Here is a 14325-nt window from a genome sequence, read left to right on the forward strand (position 1 = left end):
TTATATTTAAAAACATTTGAATGGAGTCATTATTACTAGCTCTGTTAGATCAATTGTAATCTGAAACAGCAAAATCGATGGGTTGCAAATTCTAACTCATCAAAATATTCCGTTTTTTTCAAATGTAAAAAACAAAAACAGATTGATATCCCAAAAAATTCTCTGTGTTTTACATTCAAATGTATACATTCAAATTCGGTTGGCACAATACCAAAAGGATAATGTCTCATGCCCAACCAATCACGTAAGCCTTATTGGTCATGTGCCACTGACATTGGAAGACCAGCTAGCTGGCACCTTTTGCAAATTTACACGGGATTTTTTTTTACACCAAATTTCTTTAAATGTTGACTTTTGAATGTCTTTCTTAACTACAAAAACAAAACAATATTCAGATGCAAACTGTAATGGCACAAAGCGAGTTCGGGAACTCCTTGTTCATTTAATAGACTTGCACAGATTTATAAATGTTCCTTTTGTAACATCCATCCAACCATTATATGCTCACGAGGGTTGCTTCGTGCTGGAACCTATCCCAGCTGTCTTTGGGCAACAATTGGGTTAAAGTCCATTCAACTTTAATCCTCCGACCGACCGAACATTTACATGATCAACTATAGTATTAGTAATTTGGCTGAATCAACCACTTTGTGGTGGTGGTTGTTGTTGTTGTTGTTGTTGTTTTATTTCTTTATAACTCATTTGTCTTTGGCAGTGAATGAGTTAATGAAATGATAAAATAAATTAAACTGCGATTCCGGTTGTATTATTAAAATACATTATTTTCCATACACTTTTGATCTTTTGTTTAATCTCACGCCCTCAATACAACTAACCCGGCCAATTTATTTGTGCCTTTTTAAAATCAAACGTGACATGGATGGATGGATTCGACAGTACCACGTGACTTTAATTCTTGTAATACTACTGTACACCTATCCCACAGTGGGCAGGCATGATTTTCCCAGAAGCGGCCCTCGTAGCCACTACAAGACACCTGGGAGCCGCTTTTAGTCCGTGATCTTGTCCGTCTTCTTGGGTAACGTTTTTAAAACGACTCTCTCCGAGTCCTCTCTGTTTATCGTTTTCGAAAGTGTACAGGCATGTTTATACCGCGTGAGTTTGTGAAGTTGCAGTGCGGCGTTGAGCCCAATGGGGGCAGTAGAGAGCTATTTTTTTTGTTTATGTACAAACGTGCTAGTCTGTATTCCTGCTGACAGTAGCAGAGATTTAGCGACTACACCATTCAGCTGACAGGTGTGTGGGTGATGCTACCAGTACTTTAGCTCCGAGTCCGCACACGCCTCGTTACTTTAGCGAGCTCCATTTGTAATTTCGAGGGGGAATAATGACGCTAAATCCACAATGTGACTTAAGAATGGGGTCTTAACAAGGGAAAAGCTAAGATGCATACCTCCTAGCAACCGTAGCGTGTTAGCATAGCCAGTGACAGTAGTTGAGCTACATGGAGGCAAACGCGATTAAGAAATAAGGCCAGGGTGTTGAAGTTATAACTGGGGCGGGTTTTCTGCTTAAATACATGTTGGCTAAATGGCAAACCTCGACAGGGACGATGGAGAGCTTGACTTTCAGGGTAGCGCGGAGCAGCTGACAAGCAACGGGAGCACTCGGTCGTTTGGCTCTGATGCAGTCACGCTGGACTCAGATGGCACTGGGACGTCCGGGGAGAAAGAGGCGGACAAGTACGGCTTCACAGGTGGAGCCCAGCAGTACCTGGGACTCCAGTAAGTCTTCCCATGCAGTTTAATAAATGAAGTTAATGATTAATTGTAATAATTCTTTGGTCGGTAAAAGAGAGCAGAGCACGGCGGCCAAGGCACAAAAACCTAACTTAGTCGGCTTCAGGTGAAATTTCCATATGAACGTAAAATGCAAAATTACTCTTACTTTATTTGACCTCCGCTACACATTTGCATGTGCAACTGTTCAATGTCCTTGTGAATACAAATAATGGGGGGGGGGGGGGGAATCCAGCCGTGTCTGAACTTTTTCATTCAGCTTCTATCAGATATCATTGAATTGTACAAAAAATAGTGAAACACTGAACAGTTGAACAGGTGCAGTCGGTGCAATTTTAGAGGTCAAATTAAGTTCACCTGAATTGATTATAGTGCATTTCAGACTCATCCTGAAAATCATGCCAAATATCCCAAACTTTTTGTGAGTTGTGTAATTTCATTGGAAAAATCACCCAGCACACCACCAAACAAATATGATGCAGATTTACTTATTGTGAAATGTGCACATACTGGAACTCACAGCCTTGTATTTGTTTTATGCATGGCAAAAGGTGTATACACAGGTTAATTGTACCTTCCTCCATGAAGCGGTGGAGTATGTACCGATAATTGTTATGCCTGTCACAATATAATAGTATGTTCCAGGCACATTAGGTACACCAAAACTAAAGAGATTTAATACCGTACAAGAGCTGCTTTGGAATGTGCCTTCACAGAGACAATAATGCGGTTTGCAATGACTGCATGGCATGGCAATATGTCAAAGATAGATTTTGTAGTGGTACTGTAATGAAGTAAAACATTGTTAGTGAAAGGGAACTAGGGCAAAAATTTTCCCACAGCTTCCTGTTTTCAGGAAACTTGGCTGCTGATGATGACCATTGCTCTGCTGTTTAGTCCATGGATCTGTTTCCTGTGTAAAAGAATAAGAACGAGAACAGACATTTCCAATGTCACAGCCTTCCCCATTTACACGTGACATGATACCTTTACAATTGAGGAGAAGGTAGCTCATTATTGTTTAATTTTTCTCGCCACAGTGCAGAAGAAATCCCCACGGAGGTGCTGAGGCAGCGGGAGGCCAAATGGCTCGAGATGCTCAACAGCTGGGACAAGTTTATGGCTAAAAAGCACAAGAAGGTCTGTGCTTTCATGCCTCCAAAACCTCTTTTTTCAAACGGACGCCTTTAAGAGTTTATGTCAAGCTGGCTGAGAGCCATGAACATTATTAGCATGTCACTCTTGATAAAAGTGGGCTCTATAGTCGAATACAATCGGCAACTCTGATCAACATAAAAAAAGAAATGTCCCTTTAGGAAATACCCTAATTTTTGGACTACAAGCTGCTATGTTTTACCCACGCTTTGAACCCTGATGCTTTAAATGTGACATGGTTAATTTATGGATTTTTACTAACGAGCTCCATGGAGCCAATACCTTTACAAATAGTCCTGTCACATCTGACCAATAAAATTGTCAAACACACTACAGTGGACCAATGAAACTGTCTGAGGTTGCGCTCATACTGAACCTTCATATCGGTCATGGTTGACAACTTGACATGGAGCCTTGCATTCTGATTAAAATGAAATCGAATGACCAAACGTGAGGTGATCTATTCCGAGCTTGCGTTTAAATTGGTCCCTAGATTGATCAGAATAGCTGTTTTACAGCCGGGTGACAAACGGAGATTGACGTAAACATCACGAGTTATCAAGATGGAGTTCATTCGTCTGTTTAGCACAGTTTTTGTGATTGTAATTGATTAGGGAAATGGGGATCCTAAAGCTAAAAAAAAAATTGACATTATAGAGAAAAAACCACAATCAATTTTGTATTCTGCACCCAAAAATGTGTTAAAAATAGCCGTCAGACCTAACTCAACAAATATGTTCCCCAGTGTTATATGTCAGTGCTGTTCGCTTTGCATGGTTTCAGTCTATCTGTTGTAGTTTGTTACCGTGTCTTTATATTGCATATGTTCTGGAAATATGTAACGTATATGCAGACAAAGGCAGAGTTGCTGTGACATTTAACGCGTGACTGAAAAGAGGGAGCACAGTTTCAGCCTTAACACATCGATAGACTTGTCGTCAAGAGGCCTTCCATGTCTTTGCCAGCTTGTCTTCGTCTATGTTGTCTAGTGTTTGTTCAATGCAGTCTGCAAATGCCCAATGAGGTGGGGGTGGACCTGCCCCCCATGTGTGTTCTTCCCTTCAGAGCAAAGGTGCTTTTGCCATCTATGATTGGTATGATTGTCCTTTTTCCAACAAGCGATATTTGTATGGGTGAGTGAACGGTACATTTATGTCTGTCACAGTGTAACAATGCAAGTCTAATTTATGTAAATATGTTTTAAAAAGATGTACAATATTTAAATAAAAAAAAATCTATAGTATTTATATTTAAAAACATTTGAATGGAGTCATTATTACTAGCTCTGTTAGATCAATTGTAATCTGAAACAGCAAAATCGATGGGTTGCAAATTCTAACTCATCAAAATATTCCGTTTTTTTCAAATGTAAAAAACAAAAACAGATTGATATCCCAAAAAATTCTCTGTGTTTTACATTCAAATGTATACATTCAAATTCGGTTGGCACAATACCAAAAGGATAATGTCTCATGCCCAACCAATCACGTAAGCCTTATTGGTCATGTGCCACTGACATTGGAAGACCAGCTAGCTGGCACCTTTTGCAAATTTACACGGGATTTTTTTTTATAGCTGTTTTACAGCCGGGTGACAAACGGAGATTGACGTAAACATCACGAGTTATCAAGATGGAGTTCATTCGTCTGTTTAGCACAGTTTTTGTGATTGTTTTAACTGTTTTATTTCATGCAAAAGATTGATTAAAAACAAGTTACAAATGCCGTAGTTCAAAGCAAGGTCTCCCGTCGCGGACGAGCTCAGGTAGGATGTTGCTGTTTTCAAGTGTGTAAACGATGACGTCAACTCCGCATTTACGTCAATGATTTTTCTGGAAGGCTACTGTGTAACAAGCCATGTTCGGAAAAAAAAAATGTTTACCGGTGATTAAGGTAATTGAACATTTTGAAAAGTCCACCTCTGTGACACCTTTCTTTGCAAATATCTCATATTATAACGTGGAGACCCACAACTAATAAAGCGACGCGGCTAATATACATATTTTAATTTTATTTCATGACAAAATTTTGCTGCTGCAGCTTTAAATCAGGTGTGCTTTGTTTGTAGTCTGGCAATTACATTAATCGGTTCCAGAGTCAAACTGTCACTATCGTAAATCATTTTTTTGTTTACTTAGCAGTTTTTTAAGTAACATTCTTAATTGGCACACATAAAAATACGTTTCATTTACACTGTTGATGTTAGGGCTGGGCAGTGTGGCCTTAAAATAAAATGTCTAATTTTTCCCACAAAAATCAACTTTTCAATTTTAATAGATTCCCCACCCCTTCGCTTCAAGGAACAGAATTAAATGAACAATGTCCAAAACAGGTTTTGTGTTTTGATAGTATTTCCTTATGAGATTTCTTTCACTTCTCCTGGTATCAAAAAAGCTTCAAAAAGATTATGAGCAACAACTTAGATCAACTTCCATAAAAATAATAGAAATTTGAAAATACTGTAAAACATAATGCCTCGACCAATCGTGAATATGAGTGCTTTTTCATGAAAAATACTATCCTTACTAAGTTAAAGTGTAAATGTTTAACCCAACAAAATGATCTGTCAAACTCCACAGCTGAAAGAACGCTGTCAGAAGGGCATCCCGCCATCGTTGCGTGGTCGCGCCTGGCTCTACCTCACGGGAGGCAAAGTAAAGGAGGAGCAAAACCGGGGCAACTTCCAGGTCATCTTAACATTTCTTGTTTTGTGTAACTGGAATTTAAAGCGCCTTGAGTGGGAATTCCACAGGTCTAACAATGAATTTGACTGGGGATGCACCGATACCACTTTTCCAACCATGAACTCTACTAGTACTTGTATTTGCCAATACTGAGTACCAATACTTGGCAATGTCATTACCTCTTGCGAGTGTGATGAAAATGTCTTATTTTAATCCAATATTGTTAAAAAAAATAGGGCTAGCAATGGTTTAGTGTTAACTTTGATGACTCATTTAAACGTTATAAAGCGTAAAAAAAATGTACTCAGTTATTTACTTCCTATAATCTCTGCTCACGTTTTTCCAAATTTAGAGGAGTCACTGAAGCGAGATGGACAAACACGGGCTTGGTAGTTTTACTTTCAGTTTTATTTGCTTGACGCTTGTTGGAGGAATTGCACAGCCAAATACGATATTGTACGTCTCATCTCAGAGCAAAATACTCTGCTCAAGTTACTTCTACAGTCCCTCACAGATCAACGCTACTGGAGTGTAGTGCTTGTTGCCAGTTCTAAACCTGTAAGTTAGAAGTACAGTATTGAGAATTGTTTCTATGAGAAGAGACAAATTATACTATTTTTTTTTTCACAATTTAAAACAGTTATCAGGTGTTTTAATAGCATGTCTTTGACTCAAGAATCAGCTAAATTCACCTTATTTTGTCTTGCTGAAATCAGCACATTTTTTCTGTCTTTTGCAAGTATGTGAGCCCATTTACTGTTGTACCAATGGCATGTCTGGGCTTTGGTTACCATGACGACCTGTGGAGCTCAATTGCTTTGTGATTTGCGAGACTTCATACATTGCCTTGTTATCTCCCTGACAAATGCGTGCGTAGCCGCTCGCGTGATCTTGCCAGTGAGTGTGTGCGATGTGAGTGCTTATAAAGACGAGGAAAGCGTTTAACTCAAGCAGCTATTTTAATACTACACTGTGGCACTTGGACACATCAACTGAGCCCATACCTGAAAAGTGGCTTTGGATTTTCAGCCAACCTACTTTAACATAAGGAAATACATGGTAGAGGCGGTTTGTCGTAAATTGTATTGTAAAATGTAAATTCGTCCTCTGTTACATAACTATGAGGTGGAAGTGCAAAGCGGCTCGCTCGCAGACACATTTTCAGAAACAGATTACAAAAGGTTTGCTTCATTGTTTTATTTCACACTTGATGTGTGAGCAGGCATCCACACACTCAACAATTCGTATATAACTGTATATTATAATTGTATATGCAGTACATGAAAATGTCTATTTTCCATTAGATGTCCTCTTTAGTGTGAAACATACTGTGACGCATTTTTTAAAATCATGTTACAAAATTGTGCGTTTAGGAACTGGACAGCCAACCCGGAGATCCCAAATGGGTGGATGTCATCGAGCGAGACCTCCACCGACAGTTTCCCTTCCATGAAATGTTTTCAGCCAGAGGGGGACACGGGTAAGCACCGACCGGCTGTGTGCCTCCATATAACTTGGACCCTCGAATAGCGAAAATATGCCCATTGAAATGTATTGGGTAATTTTTATTTTATTTGTTTTAACCCCCCAGAATTCTTCAACGAACGCTGCTAAACTTTCAATATGCATTTTGGGGGGGGGTAAACAAAAAAGAAAAAAAATATTGTGTAAAAATGAAAACAATTCGGGAGTCCACTGTATTAGGTGTTTTTTGAATATAATTTACCATTTTACCATCATACATTAATGTCAATAATATTATACTTCCTACGTCACCTTAATTGTACAAATATTACTGTAGACTATTCATGACCTTCCACATATCGACTTGTAACATCTTAATATTCTGGTTGAATTTTCATTTTTTAAATTGCTCCTCGAAGCTGCTCTTTGTACTTGTTTTTACCTTGTCTCTATATTATTAGTGCAAGTGACAAGTGCATGTGTGGGACTGTTGCTGTTCCGATGATGACATTTCACTCACAGGATGATTAAAGTATCTATTCATCCTTCCACCCTTCCACACATGCAGGCAGCAAGACTTATTCCGTGTGCTGAAGGCGTACACGCTGCACCGTCCCGAGGAGGGCTACTGTCAGGCTCAGGCTCCCATCGCTGCTGTGCTCCTCATGCACATGCCTGCTGAGGTAAAAACTAGAACCCGACCGATTAATCAGCCTGCTGATTAAATCAGCCAATTATGGCCCTTCTAAAACATCTGCCAATAATATATTATGATTTGATTTTTTTTTTTTCGCCCTTCATGTACTTTTACCATTTACAGCAGTTGAACACAAGAAACAATCAGTCTTCTTTCTTTCTTCATTCATTTATTTACAGCTCAGCACACAGTGCTACACTGTTCTTTCGACATGACATCAGATTTCTTCTTTGCGCCTTTATTCTTCTTCTAAGTCATGTACGTCATAACATGGTGTCAACCAGTCTTTAGACTGAGACACCGCAGTTGAATTAAATGGTGCCTTCAGGACAAGATGACAAACCTGTGTTGATAAAACTCTGGTTAAATGGTAGGTATTCCAAAATGTTACTTGAAGCTTTGTTGTATTCAATTTTATTCTTCACACTTACCTGTATTCATTGAAAAGAAGTTCTACAAGCACATATTTTGATTGGGAATTTTTCTGGCCAATTGATGTTGGTGTTTTATTTAAATATTTGATTTGATTGTGTGTTATTTGCAAAATGTTTTTTTTTTTTTTTTTTTTTTTGAATAGTTTATGCTTTTTTTTTTAAACACAATCAGCCAATTAATCAGTAATTGGTGTATTTTTTTCTGCCAAGGACCGATCCTTGGCAGAAAAAAATCAGCCTAAAAAAAATCCATATTGGTTGGACCCTAGTAAAAACAACTACAAATACTACTACATGATACACGATGAAAGTAATTTCAATCAAAACAAATAAATCAATCCCTCTTCCTTGGGCCCTTGTCCAACATTACAGAGTTGTGTTGTTGTTTCCTAGGACGCGTTCTGGGTCCTTGTCCAGATTTGTGAGAAGTACCTTCCTGGATACTACAGTTCAGGGCTGGTAAGATGCACACTTCGCTGTAATTTTAACAACGGGCATTTACACAACTGTCACAGGGTTAAATATTCACTATAACTGTGTGATATGGAGTTTTACACAACTCTACAGTGCTCAGTTTTTTTTGATTGACACTGTTATCTTCATAGAGGCAGAAATTTCGATTCATATTGTGTGTTAATCCCTTTAGTCTGTGAAAGTACACATTATTTGTGCCTCTTAAACATTTCTAAGGTGGATTTGCAGTAAAATAGTAACAAAGTTGACACCGCGCAAAATCATGTTTCAAAATAGAAAAGCATTTATTGTCAGTGGGAGATGTCCCCTGTTATATCGTGGTTTACCTACCGTGACCTCACTATATTGCAGATTTGTTTTGTGTGGACCTTAAATTGGATGTCAGTGATATTGTTTTTTTCCGCTATTTATTGAATGATAGCAGAACAGTAAAACACAATGAGCACACTCACGCAGGACACTGATAGGCCAACCACCTAATATAGCATGATGAGATGAGATGAAGAGATTAAGCAAAGGCACAAAAGGAGTTGTTCCTCTCTTTATACCTGTCCACTTAAAGCGAAAGTCAACAAAAAAATTTATCTTTACAATAATATGTTGTATGCGGCCTCACGAGTCTAAACACGGACTTCTGATTGATATTGCATTTGTGGAATATGAATTAAGCAGCAAAGTCCTGACGTTTTTATCTATCTTAGGCAGCAGCCATTTTGCCACTTGCTAAAAATGACATCACAGTTGCTCAGGTAACCACCAATCACGGCTCAGCTTGAGAATGTTACGTGACCAAACTGAGAAAACAGGTGAGCCGTGATTGGTCATTACCTGGGCCCAGAGCAACTGTGATGTCATTTTCAGTCGGCAGCAAGTGGCAAAATGGCCTCCCTCTGAGATAGTTAAACACGGGTGGATTTTGCTCTTAATTCATATTCCACAAACAGAATGTTAATCCGAATACTGTTTAGACTAGTGGGGCGCATGGAATATATTATTGTAAAGAAAATGTTTGACTTGACCACCCCTGTAATATGTCCACGGCACCCCCTGCAGGAGGCCATCCAGCTGGATGGAGAGATCCTGTACGCTCTGCTGCGGCGGGTGTCTCCCATGGCGCACCGTCACCTCAAGCAACACAAGCTGGAGCCCGTCTTGTACATGACCGAGTGGTTCATGTGCGCTTTCTCCCGCACGCTGCCCTGGACTTCCGTGCTTCGCGTGTGGGACATGTTCCTTTGTGAGGGTGAGAGACATGTCACTCATGTGCTATGACAGTGTTTCTCAACCTCTTATTCAACCAAGGCACACAGTTTACATCGGAAAAAAAATCTCACGAGACATAGCACAGAAATTCAGTATACTGACATCATGATCATCCCATATACATTTTCTCACAAATTTCCTTACTCATTGTGAAGTGTGGGCTTGTGTATGAATGGCAGCAAGCGGATTCACACGTTAATTGTATCCTCTGCCGTCGAATGTATTTACACGTAAATATCTTTTAAAATAAGCTTTTTATCCAACTGTTTTCTACAATTACTCATGTTGTTCAAGATCCCTCTTTTGCACTTCCATAAACATACTTTTTCTCTCTTAAAATGTTTAGGTCTGTTTTCGATGCCGTTACCCCAGCCGTACGTTCTCTCACAGTATGTCGTCCCTCTTGCTCTCAGGAGTGAAAATCCTGTTCCGCGTGGGCCTGGTCCTGCTCAAATGCATGCTGGGATCTCAAGAGAAGGTGAAGGCCTGCCCGGGTCTCTACGAAACAATGGAGCGTCTCCGCGCCATACCGCCACAATACATGCAGGAGCGTTTCCTAGTGCAAGAGGTCAGTTTGTACTCGCTCGGTAAATACATGCCGATTCTTTCTCGTCATGCTGCCCCATGGTCCCCAATTATAATAATTTCATCATTTTGTCAGTAAAATTGTAATTAAATGCAAACGCTGCAATACAGACGATAGACCTGTCCGTATCGGAAAAAGACATCGAGAAAGAGCACCTGGCACAGCTGCGGCGTTGGAAAGAGACGCACGGCGACCTCCACTACAGATCCCCTCCCAGGATGCACGGCGCCAAGGCCGTCATGGCCGCCGAGCCGCCGGACCGGCAGGATCTGAAGCAGCGGCCCACCATCGTTGTGGAATCCCCCTCGGAGGTAGACGATGCCAGGGACACGCGCAGGGCTAAAAAGGAGAAGCGGAAGAAGAGCGTTCTGCCGCCGCAGGTGACGGATAAAACGCCGCCGTCCCCGGCGGTACCGTCGCCGCTGTTGCAACCAATGAGCACGCACGCGTCCAAAGAGAGTGTGAGCAGCTCCGACCACGACACGTATCTGTAGGACGGTAAGCACGTCAAGCATTCCGTAACGGAGATGATGAGATTTCAGTGAAATAGATTTTCTTAAACACTCATAATTCTTAAAATGTGTATAATTTCAAAACACTATCATATTTATAAACTACATTTTTAGGGAAGTTACTGAAGTCAACGAAAAGTCGTTTGAGCATTTATTCAGTATCACTGACATCCAATGTAGCCCTTTGCAATTCCACATGGCAGTTTTACCTGAACAAAAGGTGCACCAAAGTAAATTTGATGCTGTACTTGAAGATAACACTTTGGATTTTTCTCCTCAACTGTCAGAAACTTTTTAAGTGATAATGGCACTGAATTATGGAAGTTTGAATACATAGAAGGCCGGGGGATGTCCGTGGGTCGGCCTTCTTTAATGTATTCCATAATTCGCATAATACGCATCTTATTTTGTACATGTGTAATCCCCCCAATGAACTGCAGGTGGCGATGATGAATAGTTTGCACTTTTTTTTCCCTGAGGTTGGATCAGTCAGTAAGAGGATGGAGCAGCTCTATGGTGAGCATGACTTAACATGCTAACTGACTTTAACAGCTACTGCTGCTGTTTACTGCAAAGAATCATTCTGATTATGTCAGAGTTTAAAATAAAAAAAACTCTTACTCACCGGCCACAATATTAGGTGCGTCATCTAATAAGATCCACTATGTGAGCTTTTTGAAGAAATACTGCCTCTACCAAGGCAATAATGCAAATTTTCTATGGAAAAGTTTGCATATTGGATATCTTGAGCATTTGTACCTAATGTGTGTACGCTAGGTCCCCATGCTACACTACACAACATTGCCAGCAACTCTTTATTTTTTCTACTTTGCCAGCCTCAGTGTCATTCTCTGAACAATTTTTGTTGTACATTCATATGTGCAAAACACCTTTGCGCTACTTTGAGTCCACCTCTTTTGATGAAGTAAACTGTGTTCAGGGACATTGTTGTGCCACGAAGCCAAAGATTTTTAAGTTGGGTGTGTTGTATCTGTCAGACCGGCAGTGTTTTTTCACGTTGGAAATGAAATGTGCGAGCGTGAATGCAAAGTCAGGCATGCTGGGCGTAAAGACTTTGAAGAACTATTACTGGAAAAAAATGAAATAAAAATAACACTCCAGCAACCAGCATTGGGAGGATGTTGTGCAACCGCAACCAGTTTACAGCCCCCTTTTCTGAGCCAGATATATAAAATGAGATGTATTTTTTATAGAATTCTAACACAATTGCAGCCCAAGGAATGTACAACAATTTTTTTTTTTTTTTTTGCTTGTTGCAATGGCATGTAAACTCAAAGTCAATGTTTTTTGGCACTTTTAGCGGGAAGAGCAGTAATTAAAATAAGAGGTAAAACATGATGTTTGCTATGATATGGTATATTTTGTTTATTTAAAAAGTGTAATGCATTTTCTGAGCAATCAACTTTATACTCTTAAACTCAAGAACTGTGAGGCATGTTAACCACCAGGTCTAACATGCTGCCCCATTTTTTAATTCAGACGTCTTCTGTTGTCAATAGATGGCGCTGCTACTTAAATACTTGGGGCTTACGACACAACTAAGACATCAATTTGTGTAATCCAATAATAGACCACTTGAGTCAAGCTGTGGCTTTGTAAATAATGTACCAACAGTGTCAAATACATGCAAGGTTGTTGTTTGACTGATTTGATTGTAGAGACTGGCCACCGTTCCTATACAGTGACAGCATTTAATCCTAAATAAAGACAATGAGACCAGAGCAAAATGGCACTCACACACAGAGCTGAGGCAAAGCTCAGTAATACAGTACACCCTGTGTTGGTTAACATTCACCCGCTGCCCTCCCGCACCCACACAGCAGCACACTTCCTCGGACACCTGTTTCTCCGTTTCTTTCAGCTCGGCCAGGAATTAGCATCTCAAATGGGGGAGAATTCCCGAATTCCCACAGCGCCGTTCATTGCGTCTCACTTTGTGCCGTTTAGCATCACGTTCACATGTCTGCATGATGATCAGCTGCAGCCCCCCACGAGGTCCCTGCCTTCAAATCAAACATCGATCACATAGAGATGTACACAGAAGCAGTATATGCGGTAGTTTATGGAGTGAAATGCTTTCACACATCCAGCAATGAATACAAATGATATAAGCAGATCTGGTCGTTCCGCCTATGTGACGGACCGGTCCGCCTATGACGGACGATAGACGGGAAGCTTGAAAAAAAAAAATAGTGGACTAAGCATAGTCGGAAGCCTACTTTTTTCCATTTATGTAATCGTCTATTTTCGCGGAGAGCACTGTCAATGAGTGGGAACTGATTCCACTCTGCTTGCGTGGAAGTCAGGCACATGAACCACTGCACAATCAGTCACTCACAGAAAGATTTGCTATTGTAAATAGTGAACGGGTTTACATTGTTTCCCCACAACCATTTTCCAGGCAGATCCGGGAATAAAAGTCACTCTTAACACACCCCTCACCAAAGGATAATCGCACAAACGTCCGGGCTGATTATCGGCATGTTCGTCCACATCGATTATCAATGGGTAAGTGCAAAATCAGTTAACATTCCACCATTACTACTCCTACAGTGTATAAATGGTCAACGCATGAACTTGTTAACTCACCTGCAGCAATCCTTCCTCTTCACTTTCTACTGTATATGATTGTACGCGTCATCAAAGGGTGAGTATACCATTACGTATTAAAAATAGACGGGGGTTAATTTGTATGATGGTGTTAATTAATGTTCAAATGTTTCTTAAAAGGGAATTCAACCCAAACACACTCTTTTCAAGAATACGTGCCCAGCAGGCCCACTAGTTGAAATACGGCATTCTGATTAATATTGCGTTCGTGGAATATGAGTTAAGCAGCAAAATCAACCCCTTTTTAGCCATTTCAGTGGGTGGCCAGTTTGTCATTTCTGTCGACTGAAAATGACATCACAACTACTCAGGGATCAGGTAGCGACCAATCACAGCTCAGCTTCAGAAAACAGGTCAGCCGTGATTAGTCGTTACCTGAGCAGTTGTGATGTCATTTTCAGTCAACAGAAGTGACAAAAAGGCCGCCACCCCCCAGAGATGGCTAAAAAGTGGTGGATTAACTCTTATTCCACAAATGCAATATTTATCAGAATGCCTTGTTTCAACTAGTGGGCTTGCATAGAACATATTCTTTAAAAAAAAAAAATGTTTGGGTTGACTGCCCTTTAAAATATTCCCTGTACAGTTTTTAAGGTTTTCGAATTGTGACAATGGAAGACACTTGTGGCTCGATGACCACGTTTAAGGAAAACCTGAGGGAAGTTT

General features: G+C 40.2%; 1 protein-coding gene across 4 annotated transcripts; it reads left to right on the forward strand.

Moving 5' to 3' along the window:
- The first annotated feature begins 158 nt into the window (after positions 1–158).
- LOC147135349 (TBC1 domain family member 10A-like) lies at positions 159–12696 on the forward strand. 4 transcript variants are annotated; one of them, XM_086052764.1, is made up of 10 exons: positions 159–1039; positions 1569–1745; positions 2801–2900; positions 5494–5601; positions 6972–7078; positions 7631–7745; positions 8587–8652; positions 9721–9910; positions 10344–10498; positions 10627–12696. In XM_086052764.1, the coding sequence occupies exons 3-10, from the start codon at positions 2856–2858 to the stop codon at positions 11008–11010; spliced, it is 1170 nt and encodes a 389-aa protein (XP_085908890.1). In that variant the 5' UTR covers positions 159–1039; positions 1569–1745; positions 2801–2855; the 3' UTR covers positions 11011–12696. The 4 variants fall into 4 exon arrangements, with proteins under 4 accessions (XP_085908890.1, XP_085908888.1, XP_085908889.1 ...); XM_086052763.1 differs by lacking the exon at positions 159–1039 and adding an exon at positions 1058–1257; XM_086052761.1 differs by lacking the exon at positions 159–1039 and having other exon boundaries at positions 1058–1745; positions 10627–12387.
- Positions 12697–14325: the final 1629 nt, after the last annotated feature.

Source organism: Filicampus tigris, chromosome 15, assembly GCF_054856515.1.
Source record: "Filicampus tigris isolate MCC_2025a chromosome 15, RoL_Ftig_1.0, whole genome shotgun sequence".
Lineage (NCBI taxonomy): Eukaryota > Metazoa > Chordata > Actinopteri > Syngnathiformes > Syngnathidae > Filicampus > Filicampus tigris.